Source organism: Sturnira hondurensis, unplaced genomic scaffold (assembly GCF_014824575.4).
Source record: "Sturnira hondurensis isolate 20B ecotype Veracruz unplaced genomic scaffold, ASM1482457v3 Scaffold0006496, whole genome shotgun sequence".
NCBI classification, from domain to species: Eukaryota; Metazoa; Chordata; class Mammalia; order Chiroptera; family Phyllostomidae; genus Sturnira; species Sturnira hondurensis.
In genome coordinates, this window is record NW_028079127.1 from 13,280,962 (window position 1) to 13,295,233 (window position 14,272).

The 14,272-nt window shown below is 59.7% G+C and overlaps 1 protein-coding gene across 1 annotated transcript in view; it reads left to right on the plus strand.

Annotated features, from left to right (window-relative positions):
- DPP6 (dipeptidyl peptidase like 6) overlaps nucleotides 1-14,272 on the plus strand; it is a 190,076-nt gene that overhangs the window by 173,779 nt on the left and 2,025 nt on the right. Inside the window, exons 19-25 of the mRNA XM_037049919.1 lie at nucleotides 1,932-2,001; nucleotides 3,522-3,716; nucleotides 6,627-6,681; nucleotides 9,915-10,026; nucleotides 11,424-11,482; nucleotides 12,248-12,320; nucleotides 12,427-12,500. Coding sequence (XP_036905814.1) covers nucleotides 1,932-2,001; nucleotides 3,522-3,716; nucleotides 6,627-6,681; nucleotides 9,915-10,026; nucleotides 11,424-11,482; nucleotides 12,248-12,320; nucleotides 12,427-12,500 — 638 coding nt within the window. The remainder of the gene's footprint in view (nucleotides 1-1,931; nucleotides 2,002-3,521; nucleotides 3,717-6,626; nucleotides 6,682-9,914; nucleotides 10,027-11,423; nucleotides 11,483-12,247; nucleotides 12,321-12,426; nucleotides 12,501-14,272) is intronic.

Sequence of the window (14,272 nt, forward strand, 5' to 3'; positions counted from 1 at the left end):
TAACTTGGGGGGCCAAGTAGGAGGTAATCGGGTGCTTCTTTCCCAGTTTATCACCACAGCAGAGCTCTGATCCCACAGAAGGCCCTCACATGCGGCCACGCGTGTCTGCCCAGGTCACGCCCTGGGAAGCGAGCCGGGTGGACCTCCATGGCCAGACTTCAGGTTCCTGACTCCCCCCACCCTGGCCACCGGTGGGGCCTTCNGAAGAACCAGAAACAAAACAAAACAAGACAATTTTAGATTGCTAGTGGAGGACGGACGGACGGACGGACGGATGGACGGATGGATGGACGGACGGACGGATGGACGGATGGATGGACGGACAGATGGATGGATGATGGGTGGATGGATGGATGGATGGACGGATGGATGGACGGACGGATGGATGGATGATGGGTGGGTGGATGGATGGATGGATGGATGCAGACCTCAGGCCAGGCACCATAACTTGGGGGGCCAAGTAGGAGGTAATCGGGTGCTTCTTTCCCAGTTTATCACCACAGCAGAGCTCTGATCCCACAGAAGGCCCTCACATGCGGCCACGCGTGTCTGCCCAGGTCACGCCCTGGGAAGCGAGCCGGGTGGACCTCCATGGCCAGACTTCAGGTTCCTGACTCCCCCCACCCTGGCCACCGGTCCACAGGCCTTCCGGAACCTTCCCTCAGGGTTTCCTCCCATCCACTGCTGCCTCCCACAGCCTCTGGGGACAGGTGGCCCTCCTATGCAGGATCCCTCCCTGTCCGGTGCTCTCTGCACCCCGCCGCCACCGTGACATTCCCCAAACTGCGGGTCACTAAAGGGCGATCCAGCCCCTCTTCCAAAGGTGCAGAAGAGACCCTCAGAGCCCAAGGAGCAGCCTGCACCCTCTCCCCCCGCTCCAGCACACGGCCGCATGAGGCCTCTTTCCAGGCTGAGGTTTCCATGGACGGGACAGGGAGGCTGCCAAGGAGCACCTGAAAGATGCCGCCCCGCGGACTTGCCTCTGTTACACTGCGTTGTGGTTTCCCGTCTCTGGAATGCGGTCTGCCCTTCCCGCCCTGGCCGAGCCTGCCCACGGGCTTATCAGAGGCAGGGAGCAGCAGACCAGGTTTTATGGCTGTTCCGTGATAAAGCCGGAGCCTGCCCCTCCGCTGTCCCCAGGCCGCCATCCACCCCATTTGCAAGTCATTAACATTCAGCTCCAATCTCCAAGGAGACCCGGTCAGAGCAGGCTCCCCAGCCTGGGGTGGGCCTACAGGAATCCCGTGGGGAAGGCCGCTAATTCTGATTTAATTGCTAATTTGGGTTCTAGTTAATGTCAATAAACAATTTCTATCTTGGGTGGGCAGCTTTGTCTGGGGGGCAGGACCGAGGAACTGGAGAGGAAAATTCCACACACATGCCCCCCACCCCACCTGCCAGTAGATGCCACAGTGACAGGCACCAGATCTGCACCAGCTCACCTCCCCATGTGTGTGCGTGTGTCTGAGTGTCCCAGTGTCCCAGTGTCCGAGTGTCCAGGTCCACCGGCGGGCACCCCTGCCCAGCACCAGCCTGCAAACAGTAAGGCTGTCAGCGCCTGCGGCTTTGGGCAGAGGGTCCCCACGGTCCCCAGCCTCCCCTCTGGGCTGCCACCCCAGCCTCATGGTAGCCACTGCATCTGGCCCTCTCCTCCTGGTCCCCACTTTCCCCAGGGCCCCTCCCCCACTGGACTGCACTTGTGCCCTTGGTTACTTCTCCCTGCCTGGATCCCCCCCCCGCCCCCCCTGCCACCACCACCACCTTTAGCCAGCTTTCGGTGAACCGTGTCTGTCCTGTTTTCAACTCACTGTGTTCGCAAGATGGAATGGAAACCTCGGCTGGAGAACCCCACAGGCAGCCCCACCCTGCCCGCGACCGGCCCTCCCAGGCCCGCAGCCCTAACCTGCGCCTGTGTTCTCTGTGTCCGCCAGGCCTGCCCGTCCAGATCCTGAAGCCAGCCACCTTCACCGAGACCACCCACTACCCCATGCTCCTGGTGGTGTGAGTACCCCGCCCCTTCCTTCCCCGGGTGCTGGCCGGGGCTCAGTAACCCCCAGAGAGACAAACCCAGAACCCGTAAACCCCAAGACAAGAGGGAGCCGTGATGTCGCAAAGTGAAAACTCAGGTTGGCCCTCAGCCAGGGTCAGGTTGTCTTTGTGACTGTAGGTGACCCTGTGCATCAAGGGACAGGGGGCTCTGTGCCCACCCCCACCCCCGCTGGGGCAGCGTGTCAGTGTGAGCAGGTCCACGGTCGGATTCCACGCCTCCGCGGCTGGTTTTCGGGCTCGGCCCCGGTCTGGAAATCCAGAGCGATTTCCCAGTGCACCCACAGGGCACGTGCTGTCCGTGGCTCACGGGGGGGCCCAAGCAGCAGCTGGCACTGCCCCTGGCCTGGCCCGCTGGTTGGGGCCGTGTTTCCAGCTACAAAGCGGCCTTGAACCCATGCACTGGCCAACAAAGAATTATTTCAGATATTCCTGTGCTAATGAGCAGGCCCCCGGGTTTAGAATGGCTTCTTAAGAGCTCTCTAACCTGCCCTGATGGGGGGGTAGGGGAGGGTCTGATCAGACCCCCCCGTCCCCCAGTGGGGAGCAGCCAGGCCCTCAGCAGGTGCCCAGGGTTGACTCGCCCCATGGAAGGGTCAGCCCATCCCTTCCTCCCTGTCTGGTCTTCCCCGAACTCTGCCTGTTGACTTGGAAGGGGGTCAGGGGGGAGCAGGGGCCACAGGGTGGTCACCCACCTCGGCAACAAACCTGATGAGCCGGCTGGGCTGGCCCCGTACACCCTGGCACCTGGTCCCAGACTCTGCAGTTCACCCGCTGTCCTCACTGTCCGGACTTGCACTTGGCCAAGAATCGCACGCACACAGCTTACACCTCACCCACCATACAGACACACACACCACATGCATGCACACAACACATGCATGCACACAACACACCATGTGCACACACATAACATACAGCATGTGTGTGCATACCATGCACATACCACATGCATGCACCCCACACAGCAGACACGTGTGCCACACCACATGCATGTACACAATACACATGCCACCTGCATGTCCACAACACACCACATGCAGCACACACCTCACACACCACGTGCACACACACAACACACATTCGGGTCCTTCTGGTCATTCTGAGTAGGCGGGTCTCCCAGTGGTCTTTCTGTTAGTGCGTCCATCCATGGAAACTTCATGTCTGCCCACGTGCATGGACGCAACATGCCAACATACCACACACAGCACACAGCAACACACAGCACACACCTCCCCCGCACCACCCCCGTTCTCCTGATGAAACAGATTTTCATCAGTCTCTCAAAGAAACCAAGGACAGTGTTCTCTCCCCCCGAATGCTGGTCTCTTCAGTGACCTCAGAGAGACCCCAGGGGCCCCCCACGGTCACCAAACTGGGGCACCAAGCCAGCGGGTGGCAGCCAGGGGGGGCGGCCCATGCTGGGTGGGCACAGCCGCCCGGGAGACCCTCCAGCCCCGGCCGGTCTGTTGCAGGGACGGCAGCCCGGGCAGCCAGAGCGTGGCGGAGAAGTTCGCGGTGAGCTGGCAGACGGCGCTGGTGAGCAGCCACGGGGCCGTGGTGCTGCGCTGCGACGGCAGGGGCAGCGGCTTCCAAGGCACCAAGCTCCTGCACGAGGTGCGGCGGCGGCTGGGCGTCCTGGAGGAGCGCGACCAGCTGGAGGCTGTTCGGTGAGGGTCGCCCCGCCCCGGGGCGCGTCCTGGCGGTGGCAGGGGGCGGGCGGGGGAGGCTGCAGGTGCCCTCGGACCCCCCCCCACCGCCGGCCTCTCTGATGTCTTTCTGGTCAGGGCCCATGTTTTGCGTTCAAAACAGTCCGACAGGAGTGTTTCCGTGGAGAAAGCCCGCCCTCCCCAAACACTCATTGGCTGGGTTGCTTCTCTGTTTCATGGATCAAAATGTGGCACAGAAACAGACCTCAGCCACTGTCCACCCACAGCGTTGACCCTCTTCACAAGGAGAGAGACGGCAAGAACATGAGTGAGGGTGGGTCAGCGTGACGCGCCCACCCAGGTGGCCGGTCACAAAACAGCTCTGTTTGGTCCCTCGTTCCGCCACACGCCTGTCTCGGTGTCAACGGGCCCAGCCGGGTGTCACCGAGACAAGAAAAGGCTGGGCACGGGAGCTCCAGGGGCTCACGATTACTGACTGGGGCTCACAGGTGCCCAGGAAAAGGGGCCCCAGGCCCCTGTGCCAGGCTGCGCCGGGCTCGCCGGGCAGGCAGGGAGTTTCTGTGGACGGATGTGCCGTGGATGGACGCACTAACAGACAGACCACTGAGAGACCCGCCTACCCAGAATGACCAGAAGGACCCCAACGGCGGCCTTCCTCGTGACCACGCAGCAGGACGCAGACCCCGGGCGTGTGCAGGGGCGGCACCCAGAGCCCGACTGCTGAGCGGTTGCCGACTGAGGGTCGGGAAGCTGGGCGGCTCACCCCACCCCCACCCCGCTGCCCCGCCTGTGGGCTTCCCAGGTTTGAAGGGTTCGCGTCACTGACTCCCCCGACGTGTTCCCCCGGGTTGCACAATGATGGCAGCTGTGGCATGTGTCCGGACGGCGGTCTTTAAGTGACTGTGGGGGAACAGATGCCCGCTCTCCTGTGGGGACTTGTGAGCGGGTGGTGGAGGGACAGGCGGCGTGTCCGGACCCCCATGTGCATCGCAGACAGAAGACGTGTAGGAGGGAGAAGGGTCCCCGGACTGGACAGCTCAGGAAGGGGCATCGGGGACATGCTTTTGCCTGGAAGTTAACGATCCACAGCTTCCCAACGTCCAGTGGGCTTTTTCACGAGGAACACTGTTGGCTCTGGAAGCCCCAGACGGGTGGCAGGCCCTAGGGCTGATGGTTCAGAGACCCAGGCCCTCAGCATCTGCCCCCTCAGCCGGCCACAGCGGCCTCCTCCTCGACGCATTGTCCTCATGTGCACAGGATGGCTGCCAAGAGCATGTCGTTGTGAACTTCATTCAGCGCCAGCAAGTGAAAAAGGGAACTACTTCCAGAAACTTTCAGAAAGGAAGGGAAGCGCCCAGAACAGCATTCCCGACTTCTCCTGCCCCCTCCGGAACCTCGCACCGGCAAGGACATGGGGGCGGTCACCCTGGGGCCAGCGGGGCCACTGGGGGCCCGGGCAAGGACAGAAAGGCAGGACGCTGTCGGGAAGCAGGTCAGGGAGGGGGGTGCCGAGTAGGCAGCCAGCTTCGTCCACCACGGAAGACGTCGCAGGCTGGACTCGGCGGCCACTACAGGGCTTACATCGCAGCCGGGAGGGGCCTGCCCGGCAGGGTTGACAATGCCGTCCCTACCTTGCTGTCCCTCCTGCCCCACCCGTCACTGCTTTCTCCTGTCCTCACTCACCCTGGTGGGACCCCTCCCCGTGGGGCACACAGGCCTCTCCAGTCACAGAATCACAGGCATCCTCCGGCCGCTGGGCGGAGTCCGGCTGCTCTCCTCGGAGCACGGGGTGCGCAACATATTCGAAAAACAAGGGGTTGATGGAAAGCAAGAGCAGAACCTGTTCCAGGTACCCTGTGTCAACACAGCGGAGCTGACAGTGTCAACCACTAAGCCGCCGAAGACTACAAGGACAGGGACGGGTAGCCGGTGGCACAGGTGGGACTCGTAAGCAGGCGGACTCTCTGAGGAAGCTGAGACCCAGGGGAACACCCCTTGGCTCTGTTTTGGACGGGGTCTGCATTTCCATTCGTCAGCGAGAAATGGCCCTTTTGATCAGTTTAAGAAACCGCAAGGCCAGCCCCGCACACCAGCTCGCCAAAGCTCCGGGCCCCTTCCAGGTCCCTACTGTCCCCCACCTCATGCTTTTGAGCCCGAGGTGGCACTTTCCATCCCTGGGGACGTGCGCCAAGTCCCCTCACGGGGCGAGCCAGGGTCAGGGAAAGGGACAGTCCTGTGATGGAAGGTGCAGCCCTACTAGTGTGGGACAGGCCTCAGGGCAAACAGCTGCCCAGCAGTGATCCTGGGGGCCAAGTCCCCGCCCCTAAGGGTGGGCAGGGTTTGCCTGGTGGAGCACGGGAGCTGCCCATTCCACACAGAACACACTGCGAGCCAGGACGGGGGGCCGTGCAGGGTGCCACATGGGTGGGCGGTGGAGGGGCAGGCATGCGAGCAAACCCGGGCTGGGAGCATTCAAACTGGAGCACTGAATAAAGGAAACACAGTTCAGGGACCCCCTCCCGGGAGCTGGGGACAAAAGACACCTTGGGTGGGGTGGGGTCCCCGCCACTCAAAGCGCCCTCACAGCCTCTGGGAGGGTCAGGCGTCTCGGGGTCCAAGCGAGGGCGGTGGCAGCAGAAGGACAGGGACCCCAGCACAGCCTTGACCGCTCTGCACTCGGGAATCTCAGTTGGCGAACCCTGTGCACCTGGGTGGCCTTCGGCGCCATCGAGAGGGGCCCTGAGGCTGTCACGGGGGCCAACAGCCTAGACACCAGCCAGATGGACGCAGTGAACACACGGGTCAGACTTCCAGCGTCTCCTGGGGTATATGGGACTCTCTACGCAGAGACGGCCGGGGACAGAGGGGCAGCCCCGCTGGGCCACTAACACCTGTTCTTGGGCTCCGTAGGATGATGCTGAAAGAGCCGTACATCGATAAAACACGCGTGGCCGTGTTTGGGGAGGTGAGTGTGCCGTCGGTCATCTGCCCCCCCGCCCCCAGTTCAGGGCCGTGTCCTGCAGGGTCCCTCACTCACCCGGGCCTGGTTCCGGTTTCCAGGGAGTGTCTCTGGTCCTGTGGCGTGCGAGCAATTATTTCTTTAAGAGCGAAACACCGAGAGGTGAAATGCATGGGGTTCCCTCGGGGAAACCGATGGGACGGGCTTTGTGTTTCGGAGGCATTCTAGGCTCTCCCCTGAACTGAGATGCAGGTAGAAAGGTTCCCCCTGCTCGCCGCCCCCCGCCCCACACGCAGCCGCCCCCACTATCAGCGCGGCCACCAGAGGGAGCACTGGATAGGACGGGTGAAGCCACAGGGACACCCTGAGGCCATGGGTCACTCCGGGTGTCGTCCACTGTATGACTTGGGACAGATGGACGAGGACCTGCGTCCATCGTTACAGGGCCACCCAGGGCAGTCTCTGTGCCCTGATGTCCTCTGTGCATCACCCACCTTTCCCTCCCTGCCCGCGCCCTTCCCTCCCCCCACCACTGGGTCCCTGGGAAGCTCGAATCTGCGTCTGGCACCGGTGGCCTTTGCCGCCTGGCCCTGTCCCCTGGACAGCAGGCAGCCCCCCCACCGTTCTCTCACTCCCACTAGACTCTGAAAGGCAGCACACGAGGGCACACCACAGAACAAGCGTGCCAGAATCACCCGTTTCCCTGCGACGATCTGGGGAAACGCCTCACGTTGAGATTGTAACACGACTGCACAGAGGCCATGCAAATGGGCGTGGCGCCGAACCTCGGGGCAGCTCAGCTCCAAGCCCGGTGCAGGGGAACGCCTTCCGGGCCCCTCCCTGTCTGTTCACGGTTCTCCAGCCTCGCTCCTTGGTGCCGAGTAGCCGCCTGCCATCTGGGTGGGCCACGGTTTATTCTTCCATCCGCTGTGCACGGGCACCCCGGTCACTTCCTAGCTTCAGCGGCTGAGAACGCGGCTGTGGCAAACATCCAGGTGCAGGAAGGAGGGCTTCCGTGTGAACCCCAAGGCAACAGCACACATGTGGGTGTCTGTCTCATGGCGGCCCCCGAGCTGGTCACTGCAGCAGCCCTTTGACACGGGGCCCTGGCCGGGCCTCCCCCAGAATCACACAACAACAGACACCACAGCCTGGCTTTGCCTGGAGACCAGGAGCCAGCAGGAACCACAGGGTGAAGGTGCTCGTTTCCAGGGCTCGGTGCCACCCTGTGCCCCACAGCACCCCCATACCCAGTCACACCTCAGGTCCCTCCCACCTGTCACCAGTCACCTGTCACCTCAAACTGCGGTGCTAGAGAGGACAAGATGTGCATCACGGAACATGTAGTGGGGAAGGTATTCGGTTTTTATTTCTTACCTGCCTTTTTTTCCTTTTTCTTTAATATATTTTATTGATTATGCCATTACAGTTCTAACTCCCCCCTTCATTCCCCTCCACCCTGCACACCCCTCCCTCACCATTCCCCCCTTTAGTTCATGTCCATGTGTCACAAGTTCTTTAGATTCTGTATTTCCCATACTATTCCTGCCCCCCCTATTTTCTACCTACTGTCTATGCTACTTATTTTCTGTGCCTTCTCCCCCCTTCTCCTCCTCCCACTCCCCTGTTGCTAACCCTCCATGAGGTCTCCATTTCTGTGGCTCTGCTCTGGATCTAGCTGTCTGCTTAGATTGCTTTGGTTTTAGGTGTGGTTGTTAATAACTGTGAGTTTGCTGTCCTTTCACTGTTCATATTTTTCATCTTTTTTTTCTTAGATAAGTCCCTTTAACATTTCATATAATAAGGGCTTGGTGATGATGAACTCCTTGAACTTGACCTTATCTGAGAAGCACTTTATCTGCCCTTCCATTCTAAATGAAAGCTTTGCTGGATAGAGCAATCTTGGATGTAGGTCTTTGGATTTCATGACTTGGAATACTTCTTTCCAGCCCCTTCTTGCCTGTAAGGTCTCTTTTGAGAAATCTGCTGACAATCTGATGGGCACTCCTTTGTAGGTGACTGTCCCCTTATCTCTTGCTGCTTCTAGGATTCTCTCCTTCATTTTAATCTTGGATAATGTAATTACGATGTGCCTTGGTGTGTTCCTCCTTGGGTCCAACTTCTTTGGGACTCTCTGAGCTTCCTGGGTTTCCCGGAAGTCTATTTCCTTTGCCAAACTGGGGAAGTTCTCCTTTATTATTTGTTCGAATAAGTTTTCTACTCGTGGCTATTCCTCTTCCCCTTCTGGTACCCCTATAATTCGGATGTTGGAATGTTTCAAGATGTCCTGGAGGTTCCTAAGCCTCTCCTGATTTTTTTGAATTCTTGTTACTTCACATTTTTCTATTTGGTCATTTTTATCTTCCTTCTGGTCCACTCCCTTGATTTGAGTCCCAGTTTCCTTTCCATCACTATTGGTTTCCTGTGCATTTCCCTTCATTTCAATCAGTTTAGCCTTCATATGTTCCTCTAATTTGTGGCTAAAATCAACCAATTCTGTGAGCATCCCGATCACCAGTATTTTGAACTGTGCATCTGAAAAGTTGGCTATTTCTTGGTCACTTAGAAGTGTTGGCTCTGGGGCTTTGAGCTGTTCTTGAGTCATAATGTTTTGGTCTGTTCATGCCTGTTACATATGAGGGGCGGAGCCCTAGGTGTTCACCAGGGCAGGTCAACTCAGTCGCTGGGTTGTGACGCTGTATGTGGGGGCAGGGTCAGAGAGGGGCAATGGCGGTCCCCTCTGCTGCTTCCCGCCGCTGGGCCTGCGCGGTCCATCTCACCGCTCGCTCCTTCGCCTGGTTTATCTGCGCGCGAATGTGTGACCACGGTCAGCCTGCCACCCTGCGCCCTCACTGGGTCCGCCCATGGCTGCCTGAGCACCTGGGTCGGGGGATCCTTCCTGCCCCTCCCCACTCCGCTGCTGGCTCTGCCCCTCTTACCGGTCTGGCTGAACGGTGGTTGTTGTTGGACTTCTGTACAGTTCAATTTTCTGTGTTTTGGCTGCATTTTTGTTGCTGAAACTTTGTTGACTTTAAATTTGGGTGTTCGAGGAGGCACAGTGTTTCCACCTACGCCTCCATCTTGGCGGAAGTCCTCTTACCTGCCTTTTAAAAACTCGAAGTTAATTTTTTTTAAGCAGCTCCATGAGAACATTTGTTTGAGTGGCTGGTGCCTCCAAGGTCACTGTCACGGCTGAATGAGTGACGTTCGCCCCACTGACCACCTTTCTCTCTGCCCAGGACTACGGGGGCTACCTGAGCACCCACATCCTCCCTGCGAAGGGTGAAAACCAAGGCCAGATCTTCACCTGCGGCTCTGCGCTCTCTCCGATCACAGACTTCAAGCTCTACGGTACGCCCTTGACTAGACGCCCCGCCCCGTGGCCCCCACTGCCCTCCTCCCTCCGGTGCCATGTCCCCGCCTGCCCTCACGGGGGGCGCCCACAGTGGGTTGTCAGGCTCACGGGGGAAGTGCAGACAGAGGACCTGGGGAGGGAGGACTTCAAGTCACTGGCCCCCGAGCCTGTGAACTGCGTCCCAGCTGATGGGACCAGAAGACTCAGCCAGTGGTTCTGACCCTGGTGTGCCTGCTGGTGGGAAGGAACCGAGACTCCCCAGGGGTCCCCTGCCTCTGGGCTCCAAGCCTCCATCCAGGCAGGGGACCCACACGAGCTCTGTGTCCTGGGGAAGGGGGCCTGGTGGGCACAGCAGAGACTGCTGCGTGTGGTGGAAGTGGGGGCAGTTGCGAGGGCTCAGCCCCCCTCTGCCCTCCCCCTGGGTAATGCGAGCCCCTGTCCTTGGAGAGAGTGAGGGGGTTTCTCACTGGCAGGAGCCAGAGACCAGGGGCAGGGTCTGGCCTTGGTCTGTGCACAGAGGTGGCTCCACGTCATTGTTAAGGGGTCTGAGGCCCCTCCCTCTGGTCAGCCAGCCCCTTTGCTCTGGACGTGAATGGCTGTGTGATGTGAACCCCTCAGGTGCCTGCTGAGGGGTCTGGGGACCACTGCAGCGTCCGGCAGCCCCAGGCTCCCACGCTGACCTTTACAAATCGTTCTAATGCAAATGTCAGCGACCATCACCCAAGACCCTCAGTTCCAAATTTTGTTAGATGAGTTTTCCCCAAGGAACACACATAGCAGATTTCATATTTTTGAAACTTGGTCTTTAATTTTTTTTCATTATGCCATTTCTCACGTGTCTGATTCGTGGGCCCATCAATGCTGCCGTCCCCCACCTGGTGGCCACCCTGCCCCAAATGGGACATTGACCCTGCTGCTTGATGAGGGATGTCCCCGAAACCTGCGGACGCTGTTTGGAGCGGTTTGTGGACAGGGCAGCCCCCAGATCCTCACGCAAACCTGGGCCAGGGCTGGGGACGGAAGGGGACATGCAGAGAGAGGCTGACCACAGGGCAGATGCCGGTGGGAGCTGGCTCTGAGTCTTCGTTCTCCCTCCCGCACAGCGAGCGGACTGGGGAGCCGTTTCTTTGGGGTTCTGGCTAAGCAGGTTCTGCTGAATGAAGGTTTCGCCTTGCTGCCGAACCCCAGTCCCGGGCACTCGTGTGTTAAAATGTCCCCTCGGCTCCCTCTGATTTCCCTGGAAACACCCAAGAGGCCGAGTCGGGTGTTTTAAAGACACGTGCTGGGCGAGAGCAAGTGAGCCTGCCCTGCCTCATCCCGGTCCTGAGGCGTCCCGGGGGTCCCGGGGCAGGCCCCACACCAACGGTGCCCCTCTGCCCCTCCCTGTACACAGCATCTGCATTCTCCGAAAGGTACCTGGGCCTCCACGGACTGGACAACAGAGCCTATGAGGTAGGCACGGGCCACCACTGGGCCTTGGCCAGACAGTCGGTCACCTCTTCTTTGAGCTCCTCTCTCCCTCCCTTCCCATCCTGGGCCCAACCTGAACCAGCACCCTCTCCCAGGGTGCCATTCCTGACCTCTCCTCCTTCATGGAGACTTCCCCACCCCCCTTCTGCTGCGCTGTGACCAGAGGTGGCTGCGGCCCCCTTGGGTTGGTGTCGTGTCCCATTCTGGAACTCGGGGGATAAGGAAGAAAGGAAGCAAGTCTTTGGATGGCAGAGTCTGTCCCATGGTCCTCAGAGGTGGGGTGTAGGCGCCCCCTCCCCGACCCTGGACCCAAGGCTGCTTCTGCTTTGGAAGAACCTATTGCTTGGAGGTCAGATGACCCCCACGACCCATCCTGCTAAGTCGAGGCCATTCAGTGGCTCGATGCGATGTCCCCACAGAGGCCAGCCATGTGCTTGCCACAGGACAGTGACCCTGAGGTTGAAACTTTAGCAAGGACAATGGAACGGTCTGGCCAGGATGTCATCTCCTCTGAGGCCAGTGTGTCTCCATTCCTGTCCCCGCCCCCTCCTCTTCATCAGAGGGGTTTGTGGGAGGAGAGCAGAGGCTTCTGGGTAGGCTGGGCATTTCTTGGTGGACAGAAAGCCCGGGTTCTCTGGCAGTCTCACTCCAAGACCCCACCCTTCATTCTCAGGGGTCTCTGTACGCCCACCACCCCCTCCCTGCAGCAATGCTGCTAACTCTGTCCTCTTGTCCCCACCTGTGCAGATGACCAAGGTGGGCCATCGGGTGTCCCAGCTGGAAGGACAGCAGTTTCTGATCATCCACGCGACCGCTGATGGTGAGGGTGGAGGACGGTCACTCCCTGGGGACCCGGTGAAGGCCACACCCCAATGGCGCTCTGGGTGTGGACAAACACCTGCCTCTTTCTTGTTTTCTCCCAACAGAGAAAATCCACTTCCAGCACACGGCAGAGCTCATCACACAGCTTATCAAGGGAAAGGCTAATTACAGCCTGCAGGTAGGCACGCACACACCTGCACGCTTGGCGAGGGGCCGGAGGGGCCGGGCCGTGTTCGGGACGGCTCCTCTGCTGCCAACGCGCCTGGGTGTGCCTGTGGGCCGCAGGCCGGTGCACCCGATAGACAAATCAGCAGGGGCTCGTTTTACAAGTCATTGTGACAGTTCCATCCTGCACTCAGGCGGAGTTTAAACCCCGTGGGGCCTCCCCTGCCCCCTCCCACCCCCCCTTGCACTGAGCAAGGCAGCTGGCAGCCACACCACCCAACCGTGAGGCCGTGATGGCCCGGGCCTGTGTAGGTGGGGCTGCAGTCCCAGCATTGATGAGACAGCATTAGCTGGACCAGTGACCCCCTGGGCAGCAGCACGAGGTCACCAGCACCAGCCAGGGCCCCAGCACCAGCTGTGGCTGAGCAGTGGACAGAGACCCCCCCACCCATGCCCGCCACCCGCCCCTGCCCCAGACCCAAACTCTCAGCCTCCTCATTACCCTTGAGCTCTGACTCACCACCCAAGTCCAGGCTCTTTCCAGCAAGGCTCCGTGCTGCTTCTGGAAACGCCTTCCACCTCCTCCCTGGTGGCTGGTTCCTTTGCTCAAACAGGTATGACCCCGATGCCTTTTGGGGGCCCAGGGATCGATAAATGAGAGATTCCCTCAGTGCCCTGTCTCTCCGGGAGCCCAGGCACTGACCTCTGCCTGCCCCCAGTCCTGCGGAGGGTCACCTGTGGGCTGGGCCAGCCGGGGCCATGTCCTGCTCAGGTGTGGATGGCCAGGGAAGGAAGGGCTTGGTCCATGTGGCAGGTGAGCTTCTTCTGAAACGTTCAGGGCACAGTGGACCCGACAGCTGCCATGGTGTCATACAGGCAGGATGTAGTCACGGCAGGTGGGCCAGCCTCCCCTAGGTAGGGGCTGTTGCTACCTCAGCAAGGAGCTGAGCACTGTACGTCCCACCTGCGGACGCAAGGAACACCTTGGCACAGACTCAGTGGCTTTGTAGCAGCGGTCAGCCCCCAGTTTAGGACACAGGGGACTGGGGCCTCAGGGCCAGAAGAGACGTGCTTCCTACTGTTTTTCTATTTTTCTTTTCTTTCGCATATACTGCTCTTGTACTAGTCAAAGTTTAACATACATATAATAATAGCTCCACGGCCTCATGAATAAATACTGCAAAATAAAGTGAATGCCACCCCTTCAGAGACATAAGAGGAAAACAATTCAAAACGCAGGAGGCAGCCTGATACCTTGCCAAGAGGGCGGGCTTTCAGGTCCCTTAGACTTGGCTTTGAACCTGGCTGGCTGTGGACGTGGCGCAGCGCCCCTAGCGTAGGGGTGGAGTCATTACACGCGACCAGACAAGAATTAGCTGCCAGGGTTTTTAGCGCTCCCTAGGCTTCCAGCCCTTGTTCTGAGTGAGTGCTTCCCGGGGATGGTGGTGTCTAAGTCCCACCCAACATTACGAGCTAGATTCTATTATGGCGACCATCTCCACTGGACACAACCGGAAACTTACCGGTCCATGGCCACCCCAGGAGTGAGTGGTCAGCCAGGATGCCAAGGTGGGAGGCACCCCGGGGAAGCGGGACGTTGCCCAGGCTCCTGAGGATTAGAGAGAGAGCGCGCAGGATTCTGGCCACTCTCGAGGGCGCCGCAACCCCTGCAGGCTCGGGTCCCCGTGCGCATGTCCATCTTGCAGATTCAAAGTGTGTTGAGCCGAGCGTCTTCTGGCTTAGTCAAAGCCAATGTGCCCCTGCTCCCAGCTGACCATCCGGAGG